At 41.3% G+C, this 25,334-nt stretch overlaps 1 protein-coding gene across 6 annotated transcripts in view; it reads right to left on the minus strand.

Annotated features, from left to right (window-relative positions):
- kiaa0586 (KIAA0586 ortholog) overlaps positions 1-25,334 on the minus strand; it is a 95,652-nt gene that overhangs the window by 35,086 nt on the left and 35,232 nt on the right. For 5 of the 6 annotated variants that reach the window (XR_001813555.3, XM_017475732.3, XM_017475729.3 and 2 more), the window contains exons 11-19: positions 18,082-18,310; positions 16,794-16,892; positions 15,445-15,668; positions 10,451-10,523; positions 9,970-10,251; positions 7,733-7,886; positions 6,822-7,007; positions 1,979-2,163; positions 1,646-1,738 (exon numbers count right to left, since the gene is read on the minus strand). Coding sequence is in view for 5 of the 6 variants with exons in the window: in XM_017475732.3 (XP_017331221.1) it covers positions 1,646-1,738; positions 1,979-2,163; positions 6,822-7,007; positions 7,733-7,886; positions 9,970-10,251; positions 10,451-10,523; positions 15,445-15,668; positions 16,794-16,892; positions 18,082-18,310 (1,525 nt within the window). In the remaining variant the exon portion in view is untranslated. The remainder of the gene's footprint in view (positions 1-1,645; positions 1,739-1,978; positions 2,164-6,821; positions 7,008-7,732; positions 7,887-9,969; positions 10,252-10,450; positions 10,524-15,444; positions 15,669-16,793; positions 16,893-18,081; positions 18,311-25,334) is intronic. The other variant, XM_017475730.3, reaches the window with a different exon arrangement.

A 25,334-nucleotide genomic window follows, 5' to 3' on the forward strand; every position in this document is an offset into this window, starting at 1 on the left:
AATACAGCCCTTCGACCATAAACTACATTACATGCATTTTAAAATAGTTCCCTAATACACAATTATGGTAATTGATGCTCATGTTGATATTTGTATTATATTTGAGATATTTTTATTTTATTTATTACTAGTGTACTTACTCTACTTGCTATAACCACTGATGACACCGATAATGTTTTTAATTATTTAATGGCAAAACAAGGTTGTGAAAAAACAAAAAAACACCACCACCACTAACGCATACTCTGACCAGATGTGAGTTTGATCTTACAGGTATGTGTAACCAAAGGTTATACTGGAAAATGAAAAACTGATGGTGGAAATGGTATGTGTTCGTTTTATGATCAAATTTGACTGTGAGCAACTTTGGTGAAATCCCACTATCCAGTGTTACCTAGAAGAAGCTGCGGTCGCTTTTGAGTCTGGTTCCACTGCAGGTTTCTCATGGTGCCTTTGGGAGCTTTTTCGTGTCACTGCCTCTGGCTTCCTCATTATGATTCTGTGTGCATATTTCTGTAAAGCTGTTTTGTAACCATGTCTATTGTTAAAAGCATTATACAACTGACAATGAACTGAGCAAATGAGATGAGCAAAAATCAGCCTCCACAGTACTGACTGATTCAACTGTTGATACACCGTTCATAAGAGGGATATGATGACCTTTAAAATATCAGCCTGAGCCATCAACAGTGCATGAACATGAGCACAGGGTGCAGAATGTTTACCACCAATGACTCATTTCCAAAGCTCATGCAGTGCCTGAGCAGTGGTATAAAGAGCTTCGGGAATATTAGTGTTTCCAAAGCAGACCTCATTCGCCAGTGAGCTACACTGATGCTGCTTTCCCTCAGCACTCCTGCTCCAAATCGGCTAACCAACAACCCTGCTGAGCCGCATGCGTTGCCTAGCAACCGGATGTGAAGTAGCAAGGACTGAGATTGCTGGAGCGTGAGCAGCCAAGATGTGGCAGAGCAATGCAGCCACGCTGCCCTGAAACACTTCATCATCAGCTCACACGCAGACTTATATGGCAGGCTTGGTATAAATGGCAGGTCAATGATAAATGCCAACTTGGAAATACCAACTAGCTGTCTGGAGCTACGCCAAAATCTAATGTCCATCCATTTAGAGCATCAGAGCCAAGACTACCTACTATATGAGAAACATAATGGGCTTTCTGGCTGCAATGTGCACCCACAGTACAGACACACACTACAGTGAAGGTTCTGTGAGTTTGACCTGAGAGGCTGCAGAAACATTAGTGCCCGTGTTGCTAGCAGCACAATCCTTCTTTGTAGGAGCCAGACCGGGAGTCTAAAAGCAGGTCTCCTTTACGCTCCTTCTCACTGTGCCACTGTTGCAGAAACATACATACACAGAACACAGGGGCACACAAACTCTTGAACAGAGACACCCTTCTAATCTATAGTTCACTCTCTGTAGTAGAGTAATGGAAGAGAGTTACTTGTCTATTGAAATGCGACCACACACCTACGCAGCCTAATGATTGTGGGTGCATAAACCTGAATGTGGAGCAGACTACATTATCGCATAGCTGAGCCTGATGACACCCGTGTCTTGTGTAAGTCTGGTGCATATGCAAAGCACATGAGAAGCGTTTTTATGTCTTGTGTAGGCTGATTACCTGAAAGGATGGAGGATGGAGAAGAGGAGGAGGTGAAGGAGAGGGTGTGCAGCTCACGGCAGATACACTCTCAATGTTTACACTAGGCTGAACCTGGATACAGAGAGAGTCCTTCAATTATACTGCAGAGAAAGCAACTAAGTCATGTGCTCCCAGCAGCAAACATAAAGCCATTAGATGGATTAAAAGCAGAAGAGACAATGTGCTATGAAATGTCAAATAAATCCATGTGCTTAGTATGACTGTCTGAGATTTATTCAGGTTATTCCATTTGAAGGTCCAAAAGTAACTGAGACAAGCTTCAGGTAGGAGAGAGCTCCACCTCTCATTTACCTGTATTTGGAGGTGTGGAGCAGATTTCTTGTGTTCAGACTGAACTTCCAGCAGGAGTGTGTTGGGCTTACGGATAAGAGGAGCCACTTTGGGGGCAGGAGGAATGGAGGTTATCACAGTTGCAGGCTTGTCACAAATGATGACCCGTGAAGGCAAAGCAGCCTGGCCATCAAGTCTAGGCTTGCCTAGGAAAGGGTACAGAATTTTAAAGTCTTAGCTTAGCAAAATGTACTGTTTAAATAAAATAGTTTTTAGAATATGCATGTCTTCAAAAATCCAATGTCCATTTCCATAGATTTTAGGCCAAATAAACCTTCTCGATAAAGACTCTAAAAGAATGGGGCAGCTGTGGCTCAGTTGGTAGAGCGGGTTGTCCACTAATCGTAGGGTTGGCGGTTCGATTCCCGGCCCACGTGACTACATACCGAAGTGTCCTTGGGCAAGACACTGAACCCCAAGTTGTTCCCTATGGCAAGTTAGCGCCTTGCATGGCAGCTCTGCTACCATTGGTGTGTGTGTGAATGGGTGAATGAGAGACAGTGTAAAGCGCTTTGGATAAAAGCACTATGTAAGTGTGCCATTTACCATTTAGAATAAAAGCAGGTCAATGATGTCATACTTTTTTTTCACAATTAAAGTTTCAATATTTTAATTAAATAACTTTCTTTAAAAAAAATACTAAGGGTGAAGTTACATGTAAGCCGTTAAAGGACTTACTAGAGTCATTCATTTTCTTTGGCTGAAATTCAGATGGCATTTTATCAAGCGCATAATACATCACTTGTGTTCCACAACTCCATTATGTTATACTCGATGTAGTAAGCATATAAAGTGAATATTAGGCATTAGGAATCCAACCTACAAGTTTAAATGGTGTGCTTTAGAAAACATGAATATGGATTGAAGTTGATGGATATCTGAGCTGGAGTAAGAAATCTAATAAGTAAACAGCAAAAAAACAAAACAAAACAAAACACCTGTGGATAAATAAAGCAAACCAACCTAAAACATTAAATCTGATAACAAAATTATAACTCTTCTTGTGCTGAAGAAAGCAACAATTTTCACCTTCCATGGTTTATTCAAATTCATTATGCATAATGTGGCAATAATTAATATTTGAATGCATTACATAATGTAACCTTTTAAAGTAATTAGAATTCAAATGCACCTTTAAAAGTGTTTGACAGCCCTAGCTTACATACTGACATGCATGCGAACAGAGGGAAAGGGAAAAATGGAGATAATTGACAGCTAGTCTGAATTTGGCATCATCAGTGCTAACAATGCCACAAAGAGGAGGCAGTGCCTTGCAAATAAAAAACAATCAATCTCTCCCCCTTTTCTTCCTGCACCACAGCAGCCTGACGCATTGTTCTGCACTCAGAGCACTAATATATGAGTGGACTCCTGATGCACTCTGGCAATATGAATGTGTTCCTGTAGCAAAGCCCTGAAGCTCTGCTCGTGCCTCACTGCTCCGACAAAGGAGATAGCATCTCAGTGCTATTTACACGCCAGGACACGCAGAAAGCTATGCTCTCACGTGAATGGGATATTAAAAACAGCCTTCCCCTGCAGCAGCTGGAGCTGAACTACACCTATCTATTCCTTTACTCAATAGAGGTCATAAAGGACATCCACAACACTCAGACCCTGTTTAAACCTGAGCACACACACAAACACACACATCTGCCAGGCTGGGACGCCGGCCCAGCTTCATGACCGGCGTCCATTGTGGAAGTGGACCAGGAGACAAAGAAGTTCAGCCAGAGTACGCAAACAGAGTCAGGTCGCTGGCTCTCATCTCAGCATGGGGCACATAAATGGTCATGCGTTTGCTCAATCGCAGAGGTTCATGAGTTTGGCCATGGCACATTAACACCCAAGAGAGAGGGTCGCATTTGCGTAAATCTGCCGCGGGCACAGGAATCTGTTTTTCCAGTTTTTGCATGGAGCTAAGCAAATACGAAGTAGCTTTATGATTTCCATAATTTGCCTGAAGGGGATCCAAACAGTGGCTCTGAGGCAAGAGGCTCTGACTCATCTGGAATAAAAAAAACTAAAATCTGATAGGAAACATGTGGGCTCAGTTGTATTAATGCTGGTAAAAATAAATGTTATCAGGGAAGAGAATCATTTGCATTCCTGTATTCAGGATAGGGGAAAGTGAAAAGTAAAAGTAATCCAAACAAGATAAACCACAAGGCATGCATGTTAAGAAACAAGGGAAATGATTTTAAAATCATACAGGAGAAACAACCACACAGTGTAACAGTGCCTGTCAGAACCCAAGCGATGCTGTCAGGAGCAGGAGAATGTCGCCGCATTAAATTTGGAGAGAGATCATAGTGTCATTCTTTGACTCCCCTGTTACTGATGTGCCAGCCAATCATGGGTCATATGTTGAGTGGTTAGTGCTCTTATGCAGAGGTGCTTGGCAACACTGCCGTGGGAGGAGTGTGCAGCTTTGTGCATTTCAATTTGGTAGTATTAATATGTAACAAACCTGCTATTGTGCACTGGGAATTTGTCATTGTGAAATTGGACTAAAAAACAAGGAGACAATGTACCAAATCTGGCCCAAAGAGTCAATTTTATATTCAGCAATGCTTTTGCAACAACCAAATTCACCCAGTATCCAAAACATTACATATAGTGGAAACTTAACTGACAATCAAAAATCTCTAAGTACAAAATTAATTCAGCTCCTATCAGAGAGAGCTGGCTTGATATGCACCTTCCACAATCTGCCATGCAGAACTTCATAAGCAGATTTGTGGGAAGCCGTCTGCCATACTTAGCCGGTGTCTGAAATACTGAGGCAGTCCGCGGATGTGCCTGCCTGAACAGCTGCTGCAGATGAAAGACTCTCTGTGCTTCCCTGGGGGCTTCTGCCAATCCCACTGTCCTCTCCGGGGAACCGCGGAGCCAGGAAAATAGGGCAGCTCAAAGCTCTAGCCCTGCAGAGTGTCAATGGAGGGGGGAGATCTGACCAGGTCTGCCCCCTCACATCCACACTACACAGCACCGTAGCACAGTCTGGGAAGTTATTAACGAGTCTGGAACTTTCCACAAGGGCTTCAGTCAGAGGCACACATTTACACACCCATGCTCACACAAACTGTGATGTGAAATAAGATAGCCACCAGGACTGAAGCAGGTAGACTGCTCTGAAGTGTCTGATGTGATTAAACCACCCCAGGGAGCAGCAGCCACTGCCATTCTATAGTGTGCTCTCTGCAAAGCAGGGTGTATTGAGATAGAACATGTACACAGATAACCTAAATGATAAAGGAGTGGGTAGGCAGTGTTTATAGATGGCATCAGCTTAAGCAAATGATAGAAGCACAATTCATTCAGTAAAGCAGAAAATAAAACATTAAAAATAAAATAAAAAATCCCACAAGGAGTGACAGGGTGGTGCAGAAGGTAACGTAGCAGTCTCATAGCTCCTTAGCTACTCTTATTACATAGACAACTAACAAAAATGAAGAAAAATGAACTCAATGAAATGTCTACATTTTACTGCTATCGTTTCCATTCATGCTTTATTCTCAGAGTTTGTGTAAGGACATGAAATAGATTTAAAATACTATTTATATTATATACATACATGGGACAGGATACCGATACATCCAGTGTCTTTACACATATATGTACACTACCTTTCTTCTCCCTTAGAGTTTGGTAGCTCTGAGAGATGCAGCTATTTCTCTCTCTTGCTCTTTCAATCCCAACAGCACATCTCGAAGAGGATGCATAGCTGTTTTAAATCTGAAAGACAAGCTCTGTCTTATTTAAGAGATTAAAAAGTTGTGTCTATCTCACGCTGGTGATGGCCACTGCATTGCAGATGTGATTAGATGAGGCTTTGTTCGCCCTGCCGCAGCTCAGAGCAGAGGTCAGCTCAGCCGCTGGGCGACAGTGCACAAAATGGCCTCCCACTGTTCAAACGTCATTACTCCACTCCCTGCTGTCTGATTCCATTTCTGATACTCTACTTCATTAGGAGCACCGCATCAACACCTTGTTACAAAAGCTGCTGAATATCAAAAGTTTAACAGAAAGAAAGCATGGTGGCCTGCTTAAAAAAGGTGCTTCTAATCACTTTTTCAGACCATTAGAGAAATGATTAATGGATTGAATTCAGTTGGAGCTAAATCAGTGCACTGCCTTAATGTGTGAGCATGAGCAATATGGACAAATGCGTTGAACTACATGTTTGTAGATGTTCCCCCAACTCTGTTTGTAAAACAGGCATACTTTTCTTTATGTAGTTAGTCTGGCAACTAACTTCCTCCTTTGCTACAAGGTCGGTCATAAGGCGTAGCTTGCAGTGATTTGAACCGGGAAATGAGAATGCATTAGAGGGCCTTGACAGTAAAGTGATTAAAAAAGGTAGGAGGAGGAATGGAGGCTTTACATGAGCAAAGACTCGGACATAATGAAGAACTCACGCAGCTAAATGTCTGTCTAATTATGTCCATTTTTTATGCTGCTATGTGCTCAGTGTCAGAACTGTAGTTAGAAATGTAGTGTCATTAAGACAGAGGTTCCTGCTGTGGCACAGAGCTAGTTAAGGTAGTACCATTACAGCCCATGACTGCTATTAAAAAATACTGCAAACAATACTAAAATGTTTAAGATCCTTTCGGTTACCTGAAAAATAATAATACAGGTCTAAATTAACGGACCTTGATGAGTAGCTAATAAGTCTTTAATTAGCCAAATCAGCTATAACTTCAGTAAACAGGCTTAAGTTATGGATTGCAATCAATGGCATTCTTCACAAAACTTTACATGTGCTGAATGCCTTTGATCAAACGTGAGGAAGGTATACCCAGTTTACCCAGAGGGACGGCCATGGGCATGAGGTAGCCTTTTAACAGGGAGCCAGGCTGCTGCTCCTGGATGGGGCTGCAAGGACGGAACAGGTACTGGGGCTCAGAGGTCACAGGCTGCAGGGGAGATGCATCACAAGCTCCAGAAATGCTGGTCTGGGTCTTGCAGGACTTCATCTTCACACCTGTAATGCAGGCATGGGAATGCTAGTACTTGATCAGTTAATACTGCACATAGGGGTGTGCAATAAAATATAAAGAGGGTATTTATATATAATGAATTTATGAGGTAGCCAAAAAATAGCCCCACTTATAATTTAGTTATTAACCTTAAAGCATATTATCCCATAATTATTGTGAATTATTCAGTAAGTACTATAACTTTCTTGTGTCTAAGATTCATGGAACAAATTTGCTGGCATTATGCACTTTTGTAGCATAATGCTACATAGTGGCAGAGTGATGTACAGTCCCATCCAAAAGTATTGGAATGAATTGGCCAATTCTTTTCTTTTTTCCTTCTATACGCTGAAGACATTTGGGTTTGAGATCAAAAGATGAATATGAGACAATAGGTCAGAATTACAACTTTCATTCCCTGATATTTACATCTAGCTGTGTTAAAGAACTTGGAACATTTCACCTTTGGTGGTAGACCATCCAATTTTTAGGCAAACAAAAGTATAGGAACAGATCATCTTAAAGTAAATTAAAGTAAATAACATTTCATTGCATATCGATTGCCTGCAATTATAATAAAATGCAAAAACCAGTTACATTCATCCCTCCTTTTTGTGATGTTTCTGTCTTTATTGTATGCAAAAACAAATGAATTGATCTTGCCGTTCCAATATTTTTGGAGGGGACTGTATTAGGGTTTTGTAGACTCATTTCAGTGGACGTGAATTACCTTTAACACTCTCTACCATTTTAGGACGCTGCACCTTGGATTTTGGTGTGGGAGAGCTGAAACGCAGGTAGGGGCCTTTCTTTATTGTGCGCCGATGTCCCTCATACAAGGCTTTCCCGTACACCTTCGTTAGGTAAGCTTCATCACCTGCAGACTTCGGCACCATCGACCGGACCAGAAAAAAGTACATTAACATTTACTTATAAAGGTAACCATATTAAAGGTGCTTGTGTGCACTTTGTTTTTCAGGAGAATGTTGGCTAGATAGTTATTACTGACCTTCCCAGATCATATATTTAGACAAAACCTTGTAAAGAAAGATTTCCTGTCAGGTCTGTAGCGACAACATTCAAACTGCTCTCCACTTGTTACTATGTAGTCGGTAGTTTTGACAGGTTGTTAGTATTTCAGGCAAAACAATCTTTAAGCATATACAATAATGGCTCGATTAGCAATTGGTGCAGTTTCTAGGCTTGGTGTGTTATAACTGAAACCAGGAAACACGTCCAGCTATTACTGCAGAGCAAGCAGAAGCCAATCACTGATAATCAGCATTGCTCTGGTCTGCACACTCTTATTTATAGCGAATAAATGTACGGCAACATACGGATTCTTACAACACCTCAGTAGCAGAAATAGAGCAGGGTCCAATGGTGTTGTGTTTGCATCAAGACGGATGAGATTACTAAGTGTTGTGAGCTTACTGCCTGGATGTATAGATAAATAAAGCCATGTCCATGAATATATGCAGTGAGGGACCAAAAAAAAACCCCAAAACAAAACTCTTTCCATGCACTATTAACCTAGAATTTTGCAAAAGGAACAAGGGGAGCAGTACTTTAATGAATACAGTGACACATTAGCTTGGTCAGTATGTTCCATCAAGAGCTACACTGACGACGCTCAGATAGCTCAAATCCATTTTTAGAACAGGCAAGATTTTCTGCACATGCACATGAAATCCAACCCTTTCCAGATTCATGCCACATTTGTGTGTGAAATTTATGTGCAACTGACCAGTGAAACTTGTGCACGGCACTTACAGTAATAAATTCCACTTTATTACACATAACTTTATTTATGGACTTTAATATTGTGAATTCTTTATATTTCCAGACTTCTGGAGTTAATACTGATGTCTGGTGAAATTTTCATGTGAATAGCCTCATTGGAAATATATTTACTAGAGATGCACTGATATATATCTGCCGATAATCAGTATCGGCCGATAAAGGCTATTTTTCCTGCTATCGGCTATTGACTGATAGTTTAAAAACATCCGATGATCAGGGCCGATTATATCCTGTCAATCAAAAGAGGACGGGAAAACACATCGATTTCATGCTTGTGTTGAATGACGACAAAACTGCAGTTTGTAAGCTCTGCACTTCTAACATTTTACACCAGAAGTGAGCAGCAGTGAAGCGGGAGTTTCCGCGTCGAGTCGAATTTTTTACCCCCACGCTACTTGCGCGCTGCTCCCACGCTGCTCGCACTGAATTAAAACGCCAGTACACTGTTGAAAGATTGTTGAAACGAAGATGAGTGACAAAAAAGTAGTATATATTGCACAGAAAAATGTATTTGTAGAGTAGTATGTTTCATACCCAGTTAATGTCAATATGAGTTAATATCATTAAAAAAAAGTTGATATTATATATTACCAGTTTGATGTTCAATGATGAAGTAGAAATGCTTTTGTTTGTGGTGAGTGAATGTGAGACTAACAGGAGGGGTTTTTTTAGAATTCAGTCACTTAATTCTGTTAATATGGATTAATAACATTCAATAAGTTAAGAAATCTTACTTTAATCTTCAGAATTTAATTAATGTGTTAATGTTAATTAGAGTAATGTGGTTTCTGTTTATGAGACCAGTTACTGTGAAACAACTTGTTGAAATGGAGAGAATAAAGTTTTTATTTGCATTTCCTTCAGACTTGTGGAATTAATTATTATTAATTTAAAAGAAGGCATAAAAGGCAGAACTATCGTTATCGGCCGATATCACTGTGAATAATCGGGTTATCGGTATTGGCCGAGGAATCATTTAGTATCATAGCATCTCTAATATTTACTGAAAAAAATCTTGACGTGTCCAATACTTATTTCCCCCACTGTAGTTGCTATATAGTTATGCTCATACCCACCTTGATGAGGATGGCAAGCAACAAGAGCGTGTTATCATTTTAACAGAATTTTGTGACAAGATGGTAGCAATAGTGCCATGGCACTCACCGCGTGTGGGTGCTGCTCGGTGTTGTTTCTGAAAGATGAGGCAAACTCTTGGCTGGAAGCCTGTGTGCTTGCTGCCTGTGGTCTATTGGAGTCTCTGTGAGAGGTTTCTCTCCTCGCCGCTGCAGTGGCTCCTTTCCGCTCTCTCCCCAGTCTTCCAGGCTCTTTCCCAGCTGTGCTCCTGCTCCTGCTGCTCTGATCCTGCTGCGCTGATCCGCCTGCTGCCACACTATCTCTCTCTACAGCCTTCATCTGAACAACAGATCCATGTTGTGCTAGCTCATCCTGCCACAGAGAGCAAAACTGCAATTTCAAACACCAGGTGTGGTGAGGGCATTCTGCTCCAAGCACTGCTGTTACAAAGTGAATATTTTGGGGGAAGAAATACTGGATAATACTGGATATTATTTCAAAACCCTCTGTATTGTGTGTTTGGTGTTAAATGTGGCTGTATTGAAGATATTATGTGGGAGCTGAGTTTCACCTTAATCTCCTTGCCCAGTGTATTGATCCAGGCATCAACGGTCTTTTTTATTCTCAGCTCCTCGCTGGCATCCCTACAGGGTTGGACACAGGCAGGAATTTTGAATTCAGTCGCAACTGTTACACATCCTCATTCACATGGCTTTTCACCACAGCAAGCATTCCGGCAATCCACAGTCTTGGTTAGCTGAACATTTATCAGGCCCGTGTTGTGCAGCCCCAGGCCCAATTTTGTCTTTTCACGCCCTTTCTTGGCAGAAACAACTTCAGAAAAATCACAAACCCAATAGGTATATTCACAGTGCATACTTACAGCCAGTTAGCTTTCTAGTTTTCATCAAATCAGTTCATGAGTGTGTGCAATGATACTACTGTATCAATCACAATGACGAGTGATATCTTGGGGCAGAGGCAAACTAAATGTGCTATATATCTGTTAGAGAGGCCCAGGATGCTCTAGCACTTCTTTACAACACAAATTATGCTAATGCCCTGCTGTCTGCTGGCCTGTTGGCCTGTCTCTGCATCACTTATTGCAGTGAATAAATCAGACATGGAGAGAGAATGCTGCACTCCCACTCACTCTGCATGTGAAGACTGCACCAAACCAAGCAGCATTCTGTGCATGTACTTTCATATAATTTTATTACATCTTTCTTCTTTTCCATCCTTCATAGTCCGGCATGCCCGTGAGGGATAGAGTACTTAACGTGGAAGGGAATACAGTGACAGGTATTAGGAGTATTTTTACAGGTTCATATGGAGAATTGGGACTGTGCATTGACTGAGTAAACTCTCTCTCTCTCTCTCTCTCACACACTCACACACACACACACACACAGGAAAGTCCACTATTGGAGAAGAGTTCCTCATTTAAGTACCTGGAGAACTGTTTCTGGGCAGAGCATGTTCCGCTCAGTGGGAAAACAAACATCTGGTCATGATGCTTGAATGTGTGTGTGTGTGCGCGCGCGCATGTGCGAATCTGCACACATGCATGCATGGACACACACAGGTCCAAAGAGCTACCATTTCCTTTTCCCCAGAATAGCCCTCCATGCACTCTCAGCTCCCTACGCCTACTTGTCACATACACCCCCACCTTCCACACACACACACACTCCCAATATACGCGCGCCTAAAAAGATTCTGGCTTCCTTTCAAAAAGCCTGTCTATGTGCTCTTGTCAAGTGTCTGCAGCGTGATGGATTCACCTAATCAGATGATGCTTGAAGACACTCGCGATTCCAAATGGAGCACGATTGATCCGAGTGCTTGAAATGACCTTCAATTAACCTCCCACAGGCTGCTCGACATTTACACCACCATGTTCCAGCTGAGGCAATTTGAAGTTTTTATTAAGCCGAATATTTAAGCTCGTCAGATTGGGGTGGGAGAATTAAGAAGTGGAAAATGAACTATAAAGAGGATTCAGCGCCAATGCCGTATTCACATTCGCTTCTGAAGAACAATATAATGACTGTGCAAAAGGGAGGACACGATCCAATGTAACAGCTTTCTTAAATGACAAGAAAAGATAGATGTTTTCACTGACTATGCCAGCAGCTACTGCACTCTTAAAGGAGTAAAAAAGACTGTAACAGTACTCTACTCGATGGAAGACACCTGCTTCAATAGCATAAATTGCAATGAATGATACGTGATTGATGCAACTGCACTTGCTGATGCCAAATTTACATTAAATGAAACAAGACCTGATCATTTGAATAAAGATATGCAACTGTAAAGCAAGAAATATTTGCTCTACTTTAAGTCGCACTGACATCAGCACAGTGGGGTCAACGGCAGATCTGCAGCTCAGGTCAACAACTGTTATTACCGGAAAAATAAAGGCCAAATGCTCTTTGTAAGGAGGAACAAGGAGGAAAGTTGACTCAAATGACAAAGGCACAAGAGAATAACCTGTGAGTTCTTTAATCATAGGGTAGAACCAGGTGTCCTCTTCCTTTCTATGTGCAACTTCAGAGAATTACATGTCATTAGATGTCATCTACTGTGAAAACTAAATAACACAGAACAGAAAGAGACCAGCACAAAGCAAAAAAAGACAAGCCAGTGAGGAACAATTCAGTTTAAAACAAGTCTCTAAACTACAGCCAAATGAGGGAAAGGAGGTCTAAACCATCTGTTGAATTATGCAACATGCTTTGTGTGATTTTCAATGGAGGTGATGGTGATAATTACAAAGTAATTCAAATTTGGACAGGGTTCATTTTTACCTCAGAGGAAGGTAGGCTATAACTTTTTAGGAACAGCGCTTAATGAAGGCTGAGAATTTTCCCGTTCACAAATGGCTTCATTAATAATTCAAGGGATGAATGGCAGGGATAAAATCCTACTTCAGCCCCCTTTTGCATTGTCAGATGCCCAAAACGAATGAATCCATCAAAGCATGGATATAAGGCATGATACAAAGCATTTCCCCTACAACATGGATGACAGCAGGTCGAGCCTGAGAGAAGGAGAACAAGCACGAATGGGCGGCAGCTGGCTTCTCCATTCTTGCGACCTTTTGGTGGAGGAAAAGATCAAAACCATTATACGAGGGAGAGGCAGGCACATCATCCTGCATGTTTGTGTTTTCATGTTCACACAATAGGAGCAGAACTGATTGCAGCTGCCATTTTCGAGACAATTACCAGTGGGGCTGACATTTTTAAATGAGAGTTTGGATTCAGGGCTGGGTTTGAGAAGTGTCAGAGGGGAGCCACTGAGCCAAAACCAGACCCCACAGATGTGTGCCATGGTGATGCACGCAGGTCCAAGTCAATTCAAGTCAAGACAAGTCAAGTCAAGTCAATTCAGGTCCAAGCAGATCAAATGACTAAATAATGTATTGAAACAAATCCCATTAAGATGCATAAGAAACGCTCATTGACAAACTGGTGCCTGCTGTGTTCTTCCCCACATACACAGTGCTGTAAACCAGAGGAGAGCCCGTGGGTGCCATTACTGCACCTGTCCCCCTCTTCTTAGATCTTCAGTATCATCAGCAAAAGCACACAGCAGTCCTGGGGCAGCCTTCTCCATTTCACTTTCTAAACTGCTCCTTTAGCACTCCCTCGCTTGCCCCATCTCTCCTCCAGCGGCTCACTCTGCCCATGCACTCTATCCACCTCTCGCTGCATCACAAACCATTAGTGGCTGCGCGCCCGGGGGAGCTGGGCTAATGTCACTTCGAGAGCAGTCAGAGTGCTGAGATTGCGTCTGACTTTCTGCTATAAGAGCCTGAGCCCCATTTCAAGAGAACTACTAAAACACCTCTCTGAGCCTCTGCCACTCATTCTCAGTGCTGTGCTTCCTAAAAGCCATAAACAAACAGCACCTCTCGAGAGTTGACAGCACGCTCTGCATGAGGTTTAGTCTGAATCGATGATGCAATGGAATTGGGCAGAGCTGAAATTTGATGAATTTTATATTCAGTCTGCATTATGGCATTATAAGAGTATAATTTGTATGTTTTGTCTGTCAGTCCAAGAGAATTACCGAATAAAAAAAAATCATATACACAGAGAAAACATCTGAAAATCCACATTGCATGAAAGCTATAATTCTTTTCTAACAACAAGTAACAGTTCAGGACCTGTCGTCTGGTGTTAGCCTTTCAGGAGAACTTGTATTTCTTTTGGATAGAGAGAAGGAAAAAAAAAAAAAAAAAAAAAAAAGAGATTCCTTGTATTGTACATGGACACACTTCTGGTGGCACGGACACGAGCCGGGTGAAGTATCTAGGCTGAATACATCGGGGTTAAGTAGAGCTGGAATAAGAGCTCCACTGACAGCCGCCAATCACTGTGATGGTTCCGTTTGGCTTAGCCCTTCCCTGCCTGGAGTGTGCTCTGAGGCTAGCTGTCAATCACATACAGGGCCTGATGCCTGAGCACATTTGCAAGGCAAAAGTTTTAGAAGCATAGAACTGAGAAGTTACTCAATCACACTCAGGAGGATGGACAGTCCATTACAAAGACATTACGAATAAATGTTATGCCACTATTCTTTCAAGTTAACATTCATTTTAACGTTCTGGTTTAAAATTCCTTGAGCTCAATGGAGCTGCAGTTTTTGCCACTACATAATATACATATAATTTTAAATAATTAAAATAATCTGTGTGATAAAATTAACTGTTTGACGTTTTATAATATCTTAGAAATGACAAAACGGCAACTATGCTTATTAAAATTACAATAAATGAATATGCATGAATAAGCATTTTGTAAAGGACAACGTTAGCATCTGGTGCTTGTTTTGTGCTGTCATATTCTTATTTATTTAACAGCAGATAAACAGTAGTTAAAACGTTGTTTTTTTTCCATTACTAACATCAGATAAATTGGTTAGCTAGCTAGCATCCAGATCCTGTGGGTAAACGTTTCAGTGTTATCTGATACTTGATATAACCTGGTGTAACTTATCAACAACCTGAAATTACTTAGTGGCATCAGTAACTGAGCTCATATGTAGTACCTCTGAGATATAGTTTTTATGTTCGTTTTTGACGAAGTACAGAAAACGGTTGCTTTAAATACAAAACTAGTCCCTAACACTAATGTACACTACCAGTCAAAAGTTTACACACACTCATTCTTTATTTTTCGCACATTTTAGAATTATAATAAAGTCATCAAAACTCTGGAGTAACACAAATGGAACTATGGGAATTATGTTGTAAAAAATCCAAAATAAATCAAAATAATTTAATATTTTAGCATCTTCAAAGTAGACACCGTTTTTGCCTAGAATTTCCAGAAATGTATTCTTGGCATTTTCTCAATCAGTTTCTTGAGGAATCTCCCAGAGAGGCTTTTTAAAGCAGTTCACACCTATGCTGGACACTTATTAGCTGCTTTCCGGAATATTTCGCTCCAAGTCATGCGTTTAAAAAAATATTTTTTGTAAATAAAATGTTTGTTTTCTAATGAAAGAAATGAATATGTTACTTCAGGGATTCTATAGTGTTGTCGGACACCGTACCTGTTGTTTGACAGTGCTTCTAGTTGTGTATGAAGCACCTCTCCATCTTTGGCTCTCAAAATTGTTTGCAGATTCTCCTCTAAAACCTTCCGGCTTTGTCTGACCTGCCTCAGGACACACTCCGCATCCTCAAACATGGAAGCAGGTGGATGGCTATTCTGTAGCTGGCTGGGTCGAAACAGAGGAATAGCCTTAGGGGTGACCTCATCATCCTGCTCTGATGGCTAGGAAAGAAAAAATTGTACAAACTTAGCTTCACACAGTTGTGATTAAAGCCATAAGTCAATTGTAGCTTGAAGAAAAAGAATGTCACAGACTGAAAATCTTTCTGTACATGATAGACAAACAAAGGAACTATAATGCAGCTATGATAAAAACCCCAAATAAATCCATCAAACGGAGAGTGGCGCTACTCCGGCAGGACTGACAAACAATAAAAAACAGGAACAATGAACGTGAGGAATACGTATTAAATGCTATTCTTTTACTGTTTTGTTCAGGAAAAAACATCAAGTCCCACTCAATATGATGTCAAAGGAGGACTGTAATATAACATAAATACCAGAATAAAAGCAACTGAAGTCCCATGTTAGCTTTGTGCCAGACTTGTCAAATTCCCATTTTCCCCCAATAGCAAACCTGTCACATTCCTTTTTCAGTTAAGGTGTGGAGCAGTGGGACCTTGGCTGTCTTTTCCTCTTATCCTCTCCTGATCCATAAATCCATTACTAAGGTGAACACTCCCTCCTCACCTTGACACAGGTCTCTCCCTCTCACCCTCTCCAATTAAGCATTCAAAAGGCAGATAGTCACCTCCAAATTTCGGCGCCTGTACTTCGATTCAAGTCCATTACAGTCTCTAGGATTCTCTTGATTTACCAAGACACATTAAGTAGAACTGAGTGCAACGAGCACTTTTGCTGAATGTTCCGTTATGTTTATGAGTTAATGGCTTTTCTAATGTGTAATATTACCAAATCAGAATCAGTGTAATTCACTTCTTAAGCTACCACTGCTACAATTAATGTAAGGCCTCTCCTGCTACAGTGCCAATTATAGACCATGAAACACTCAACAAAAGCAAAGCTGCAAATGGCTGTTGCTGTGTTTGCAGAGCTGTGACGCAGCGTGAATATGGATTTTTAGAGGCATTGTGCATTCATTCTTTCAATCCAGGTGTACATGAGAGATAACGACACCGATTTATCTGTACAGTCTCTGCATAACAGCGTGTCGCAAACTGCGGCATACAAAAGGTGCCATTGTGTCTGTAGCTTGTTGTGACCAGTGTGGAGGAAACGGCCCGTAATGCAGGCACTGCAGAGGCTGGAGTTGCTATGGGAACCTACCATGGAGACTGGAGGTGGGGGCTGGGGTGGAGAAGAGGGCAGGGCGTGGGGTGCAGGGTGGCTTGGCTCGGCAAGCTTCACAGGAAATGCATCAGCATTCTGGAAGAGAGCACAGAGGTGTCGGATTAGGAGGAAGCCAGCCGCAGTTATTGCTAAACAATGGAATGACTGGATTTGGCTAAAAACACACCCCCACACATATACACATATACACACACACACAAAAGCATGGATGTATAAAAAGCATTGTTGTAACAAATCAAATCATGTGACTATAGAAGTGTCGCGTAAAACATTAAGTGCCATTAATCAATCCGCTCATTCTCTTATTCCAACATTTCTTTCTATTCACAGTAACATGGTATATGAAATTTTCATGTCATTGAGGGACACACAGAAGCATGATCCTCGCTGTGCAGTGGGTAGGCGTGAGTGGCATTCCATTAAAACAAGCCAGGCACTGACAGCATAGAGTGACTAGGCTCTCTTGGCTCAGAGAGCGACAGAGACAGATAGACAAACACACACTCCTGGGCCTCTCTGTCAACGGCCAAAGAGCATTCAAATCCCGCATCCTCAATTATATGCTAATGTGTCATTTGCCTTGTGTTACATTATTCTTGGCTGATGGAATTTTTCAGCCGCAGCCAAGGCGTGCCTCGAAACTCAATTCCTCAGCGAGGAGGCGGGTGGAGGCGGTGGGGAGTGGGGGTTGACTGTAATAGATGGAAACAGGCAGCGGCACATTTGGTAGAACGAAGAAGTGCTATAATTTATTAGTGAGGGAAGGAGAGGGAAAAAACAATTGGAAAATTGCTGTCGAGTCACAGAGATACAAGACGTGGAGTTGGAGTCTTGGCTTGATTTCATCAGCGCCCTGCTTTTATTAGATTAGCACTTCCTGAAGCACAGCACTGGAAATGACATTGGTCTGCTTTAGGAGGCGAGCAACTTGCTGATCAACATGGCACTGATAATAAAGCTAATGGGAAGGACAGACTGCTTTGCTCCTACTGTGTGCTGCTAACCAGATATTGTGATGAGAGTAACTGACCAGTTCTGATCAACAATGGTTGATCTTTAAAATTACAAATTGGACTTGGAAATACAGACAACACAATCACCTGAACTTTATAAATGTATAGTAAATGTAATTTACAGACACATTACTACTAAGTACATTAAGTACTATTGAGTACAAGCAGGGGGAAAAAGAAATGACGTATATTTTGAGATTCGAGTTTCTCATTCTATGGTTTCGCTCATGCTATTCATTAACCACACTTACCTGGATTATGTTTCTCATCTCGTCTTTGAGTCTGCTCAGATCCTGTAGCATTGCATTGGCCTGTTGCACAGCGCAGCTGGAGCTGCTTGGAGCTGCATGTATTAAAGTAGGCACTCCCTCCAGGCTTTCTTGCCTCTCGTTTGTGCTCATAAGCTTGGTCAGTGCACCAGCTGGCCTCTCTGGTTCAACCATTCCAGTGCGAAAGATGGATGTTTCTCCTGGGTTCTCTCTAAAAGAAGAAAGGCTAAGTTGAGTCATACCTGTCTGCAACACATGTAAGACCAGGCTTATGCAATACCACAGGTTCTGGCAATATCTTGAGACAATAAGCTGAAGGTCTTCTTCTGACTTTTTACATAATTTACATTATGACATACATTATTAGGTCCACACAGAACACTAGGAACAATAAGAGAGTGGAGTATGTGGACTTGTAAGTATTCATATCTAATCAACTGCACTTTCAAAAGCACTCAGGCAGCCAAAAATACATATTGAGGAGCCCACAGTGGTCTGGCTCATGATGGGAGTGATGTTGGGAAGTGGTATGAATATGAAGGTCAGATAAAGGACAACAGGCCCTTGGAGCAGTAAGGATGACCAGTCGACACCCTCAAGCAGTGCTAAGGGACTTCAGCTGGAGTTGCCCTCTGTGTGCACTCTCTCCGACGTCTGTCTGAATAGTTCATTGTTTACTGTACATTTTGCTTGAGCGGTGTTAGGCGTAAAGTCAGCCACTACTGAAGCTGAAATATGTATTTATTCTGGCTTGGCAGCACAATCTAATGAGAAAGCTCAGAGGCCCTGAATGAGGGGGTTCACTCACCAGGTTCTAGCCAGGAGTCAGTTTTGACTGTTTTCATAGTGTAGTGTTGCCAATTCATCGAACATTACTGTGAGTTCCGTGTCTCCAACACTGCCGTGCTTGTCTACCACTCGGCCAATTAACCACACAGAGACACGTTCTGTTGGCAGAGATCATGTTAACCTGTTTGAAAAGATACAAAGACACTTTCTAGGAAGATGGCTAATACAGGCCTGACAGGAAAGGGTGAAAAAGCCACCGTTTAGAAACAATTTCCAAATCTGTCACTCACGGGGCAAGAGTGGCTGTTGCCGTAGCACAGGCAGTGTGAAACAACTATCTGTTTCATGATGCTGAAGGTTATGATGCCCAAAGCCATCAAATGTAATATTGTTTGATGCACCTTTGTTAATCCTTCCAGGCCTGTTCTCTAGCAAATTTGGATTGGGCTAGACCTCTAAAACATCGTGTGATTATGTCCTGGACTCAGCAATATAAACAAAGGAAGTCAATCATGTGAGAATAATAATAAAGGAAAAATAAAGTGCTCATCGTAGCTTATATAGACAGAGAGAACCATTTATGGGAGCTGACAGAGAAAATGGCCGGTGGCGTGATTTATCCTGACGTTTAGATTATTTCAAGTTTAAAGTAAGTGAAACTGGGGAAAAAGGAAACTGGGCATAGGGAGTGATGCAAAAAGGGTCCTCTAGAGCTGTACATCCAGTGTTGAAGGTCAAAACCGAGTTGAACACAGCACCTAGCCTTTAACCTACACTTACTGCAGAGACCACAGATACACCACTCACCCTCTCAGCTGCTTTGAATGCTTCACTACACATTCAACTAGGCTACTTTCTCACAGACACACAAACACACACTCTCTTATGCACTCACACTATGTCTATTCATCCCTCTCTACCCTACTGCACACAGAGCCTCACATTCATTCTGAGCTCAAAGAGCAGCCAGAACAATCTCAGTGAAATTTAGCAAAAAAAACTGAAGGTGGACAGAAGATGAATAATCCCGTTCCTTATATTACAAGCAAGAGCAGAACATTATCAATGCCTTGAAGGACTGAATTAAATTCCTGTGGTTTGTCTTCCCGCATGCCTCTGACAAGACATGAGTACACAAGTTAGTTTATGCCCTAAACCATGTACAGGAAAATCATGCTGTAGAGAGCAAGCTAGTGTTACAGTGTTCGGTTTATCCTTACTGGTTGAATGGCTGGGAAACAAATGCTGCAACACAACAGTATGTCCGTTCTAAAGTCCGCGGAGGGTGAGGAGTTTGCTCTTCCTGTGCACTGATTGAATCAGATCCAATCTTCCTTACGATCTGTATGAATTATAACAAAACATACTGCACTTACATTCTCTCAAGATGAAGTGTCTGATGTGGAAAACACTGAATTAACCCAAGGCCACATTGTGTATGGTCTGGGTCTAGGCAGACAGACAGCAATAAAGCTTTATGCATTAGGAAATAGTCTCATCAGAACCCCATTATGTCCTCAGGTTTCCTCTCCTGGCTTGAAGTACAGAGACAAAGCAGACCTTTTTTGCCTTTCAGGGGCTCCACGATAAATAAACATGAAGCCCAGATAGCCGTTTCCGTGATGCGGTGGATGCCCTGATGTATTCCACACGGCGCGCTGCCTTCAATCAGCTTTAAGATGCCACAAAAGGAGCTAATCCATTTGAAGAGGGTGAGCAATAGAGGAGAAGCCAGGCATTTTGATCTTGCCCAAAACTGATTAGGGTAAGGATGCAGACAGACAGGAGAGCAAAATATCCCTGCAGAGGTCACTCTATGCGAATCTCTCCTTCACCAGGAAAAAGACAGAAAGCATTTCTGAACTCGTCTCTCACGGATGGGTTGTCATTAACGACTTTCTGTGCTCATTCTGGCAAAACAACGTTCAGGGTCAGTGGAAATTATGCCAGTACAGGTGTCCTTTTTATAGTGTCACTAAGAGCCATCACATTTTTATAGGCATTATAGTTGGAGTTGCTTATGTGCCTGATCATGACTTGCATGATTTTACTTAATAAGTTCTAAGTGAGAATGCCCTCAGCTCACATTTCACTATAGATTTTTAGTTCCTTCACAGCAGACTGTTAAACCTTATCAGCGTGGTGCACCTTTTAAGTCATCCCTCAAGATAAGGATCAGGATCCCACCTAACATTCAACTCACCCTTGAGAGGACACACAAGGACATGGCAAACTGACTTCCCAAAGACTTGGAGCTCCTCCTACCACAGGAGAAACATCAATCTAGAATCCCAGAGCCCAAGAAAAAAACAAGGCAGGAAAACCTTTTGGGGGGGAGAAAGAAAATTCCTTTTTCCTATTTAACATTTCTCAACGCCCCTCTTGTATGTCACCGGGTATGTGAAGCAGAAAGAAGAGAATTGCTCTTAGTGAAATAGACAAGCATGCTTGAAGTGGAGGAAGGGCCGGCCATCCCATCGCTCTCCCCTATGCGTCCCTGCACTGAAACACAAAAAAGGCTTCAGCCAACATGGTGGAGGTTCAAAGCTGTGTGTGCGTGCATGTGCTGAGATGCTGCCAGTTTAGATTCCATTCATAAGGCAGGGAGTAAATGTCAGTGCAGGTAGTCATTGATGTACATGGTACCACACACACACACACACACACACACACACACACACACACACAGTGGGGGAGACATCAGGGATAAAAAAAACAGCAGGGCCTGTCTACTGCCTTAAATTGGAAAGAGGATAGCATACGGAAAAAAGGACCATTATTGAGAGAGAAAGACATAAAACTGGTGCATTAAATGAAAACCCACGACATTTCACTGAGCCTGGTGCTAGATGTTCAGGTACAGTTGTAGAAAACTATAACTGTAGTAAATTTCGGAACAGGGGATCAATTAGGGGATGATTTATAAAGCAGTTGGTAGTAGTGTGTATAGAGAACTTGTGTGTCAGGCTTCTGAATCAGACAGCCTCCAGTGTAGCTTAATTAGACACCAAACAAACAAAACAGTGAGGAGAAAAGAGACAGAAGACAGATCGCCAAATATTGTCTCCTTATCAAAGCCAATACAAACACAGTGTACAATTTAAGAATAGTACATAATAAATACACGTTAGAATTAGTGATGTCCGATTCAATTTCAATTTTGTAGTCAATTATTTAAACCAATTTATACAAAAGAGTAAGCAGTTACTCAATAAGTAAACAGACACATGGAATTTGGTTTTAACTTCAATTTAATAACTGAAGAATAACTAGGCAGCCAATTGATTAAATTCAGTATTAATATTAATGAGCCTGTAATGCTACACTGCTACATTAGCAGGAGTCCTACACCGTGCATTTGTATCGCATAAACCACACGAGGCGAAAACTGTCACTTTTTTAAGCAGAGAAAACCACAGGTACCCAATATCATCTGATTTTAATGGATTCTTTTTGCATTTATTCAGGATTTCAGGCTACCTGAGATCATTTTTCTATTTAAACTCCTCCGATGCATAGTGTAAGGCTAAATCTCCAATGGTTTGCTATTCACTTGGGCTCTGTACACATGATGTAATATGACCTACGCAGTGTACTGTATGCTCAATACAATGTCACTTGACATTTAGATGGCAGGTATGCATAAATTTTGACTTGCTAACAATGCCTATAAATAATCTGCAAAATTTTGTCTTTTTTTTTTTTTTTAACCTTGTATGACCATCCCAGCACACTACATTCAGTCTATTGTCACTAAGATTAAAATATTGACACACATTGATTGGAGTTTGGGTTCGCCACCATTAACAGCATGCCAACAAACTCACTAAGTCTCATGATGACGAGCAACAGCGCATGCCATGAAGTCATGTGATGGGTGGCAGGAAAAAAAAATAAAGAAAATAAATATGTGAGTAATATTTTGCTAATAAATTCAACAGTAACATAATCAGCACTTGATTAGCGCCCGTCATTAATTTAAAGCACGTAATGCATATTTAATCGCCTGTTTAATAAAAACACACTTGATCAAAAGCAGTGGCCCAGAGGGAAATAGAAGAATGCCTCTGTAACTGTCGTACAGATCACGTGGCTGTTGTTTGTGGTTTACATTAGGTAGGAAGAGCTATCATCCATCAAGCCAGCCGGCAAGTGCACAGCTGCTGGGTGACCCTCTCTGTCATCTAAATGCCATCTCTCTTAACACACAGATACGCACATTTGCGAGTGTCAGCAGTTCTCAAATAGCCTGGCTGAGACACATGTGGCCTCGGCATCCACTGTTAAGGCTGACCACCTCATGCCTGGAGCTGCAGTCAGAAAAATGGAGCCATGCTCTTCATGAATGAATAAAGATCCCTCATGTTCATTTATCTTTATCTGCTCACTGCACCTGTTACACTTTTCCCAGGTACGCACAATTTTACCACTGGTAATTACATTGTGCGTCTGGCTGCAGTCGTTGTCTTTGGTCATGCTTCAAAATTACACTTAAAATTATGATAGGTGATATCAGTTGAGACTGGTAAATAACACAGCATTGTCATTACTCCATCTATTTACATTTATTCATTTAGCAGACGCTCTAATCCAAATAGACTTACAAATGAGGAAATACAAGCAAAGTAAATACTAAAAGTATTTCTGTACAAATGCAGGATTTCAGGAAAGGATTTAAACAAAGCTACTGCAAGGAAAGAGGAGGAAAAAGAGAGCTATTGCTTTGAAAACGCTCAAGCTCAGACTTGGCTGAAATTAGATATCCCAAATGGATGTTGATTCTTTTTCTCTCACTCATAGAGAGGGAAAGCTAAAAAAGAATCCTGCAAATGTAATATAGGGGCAATTTTACAGGACAGAACAGGTGTAGGGCCTGAAGGAGAGCAGCTTACTACTCCAATACCTGAGTTATGAACTTTATAGCCCAATCACTCAATTCACAAGCCCTTAAAGGAATATTTCTTGCTTCTCAAATCAAATCTCGGTCTACTCCAACTGTTGCTTGTACTCCTAATTCTCAGTGCAGCTTTCAACATCATAGATGACAATATTTTTCTATATAGATAAAAGATCCTGCAAGAGGACATCTCCTTCGTAGATAAAATCCCATCTCCCTCACTGCTCTCAGTATGTAAATGTTCATTTGGAGTTCTCCAAGTATACAAAAGAGATGCCTGGTGCAACAAAAGGCTCTGTTAGAACCACTGCTTTTTCTCTTATATAAAGTGCTAATAGGTATATTTTCCTCATACACCCTACACTGTAACACCATCTTAATGAGGTCCATGAGGTCCATGCATAAAAGAGATCAAAAAGATGGTGCTGAATAACTTCCTCCAACTGAATTCTGAAAAGAAGGAAGTGCTTTTACTTGTGACAAAGACTAAAAGAAAGTAAGCTTTCTGATTAAATCTAGATGGCTTTTCAGTTACGTCATGTGTATCAATGAAAAGCCTTGGTGTGAGTATTGACCAGATTACTCCTATTCATTCAACACTACACTGACTGCCAGTAAAATTTCACAAGGACTAGGAAATCAGCAACTGCTCAAGACCTTTTGGTGGGGTAGGATAACGTTAATAACAACACAGAGTTGAAATAAAGAGACTATCACACTAGACTTATCCTACATGCTACTATATAGTGAATCTTTAGAGTAACAGTTCAGCAAAATCTCCAGCCCAACTACAACTGAAAAACCAAACTAAAAAATTGGGACTCTAAAAATATGTAATCAGAATGTTCAATCCAGTTAACAATTTTTCAACGGCTGATATACAGTCAGATCCAAATATGTTTTCCTTCTTTTTCACAGTCTTTGTGTGGGGAAACAAGATCAATTTGAGTCACGTCAGGAGGCGAAGTGCAGATAAGGTTTAATGCAAACCAAAACAAAACACAAAACAGTATCTATGGAACTCGTGACCAGGAAACAAACATAAAACTGTGAACATAACGCAGCAACAGACAACAACGGCAAAATGAGACAAACGAAAGACAATGTGTCCAGTGCAAAGCGTGACTTATATACAAGTGCTCATTATCCCACCCGGGAATCAGGTGCAGACAGTGATGTGACAAGATCAGGTGAAGTGCAGTGGCTGATGGGAATTGTACTCTCTAGTCTTTTTCCAGGATTTATATGACACTTTGATGTATCTTACAGTAGAAATGGTTCTGTACACCACAGACACACTGTCTGCACTTTGCCATTGTTTGCAGAAATGGAATAGATTTAACTCCAGTTATTTGTACGTCGCTCTGGATAAGGGCATCTGAAAAAGTCCATAAATGTAAATGCTACAAAACAGGACTGTTGACAGTCACAGAGTATTTTTAAGCTAGCCCAATTTGACATAAAATACAGTGACCCTGACATTTTTATTAACTCTCCTGTCCATGGTTCCTCCTCCACTGAAAATATTCATAGAGCAAACATGGGGCAG

The sequence above is a fragment of the Ictalurus punctatus genome, chromosome 9 (assembly GCF_001660625.3).
Source record: "Ictalurus punctatus breed USDA103 chromosome 9, Coco_2.0, whole genome shotgun sequence".
Taxonomy (NCBI): Eukaryota; Metazoa; Chordata; class Actinopteri; order Siluriformes; family Ictaluridae; genus Ictalurus; species Ictalurus punctatus.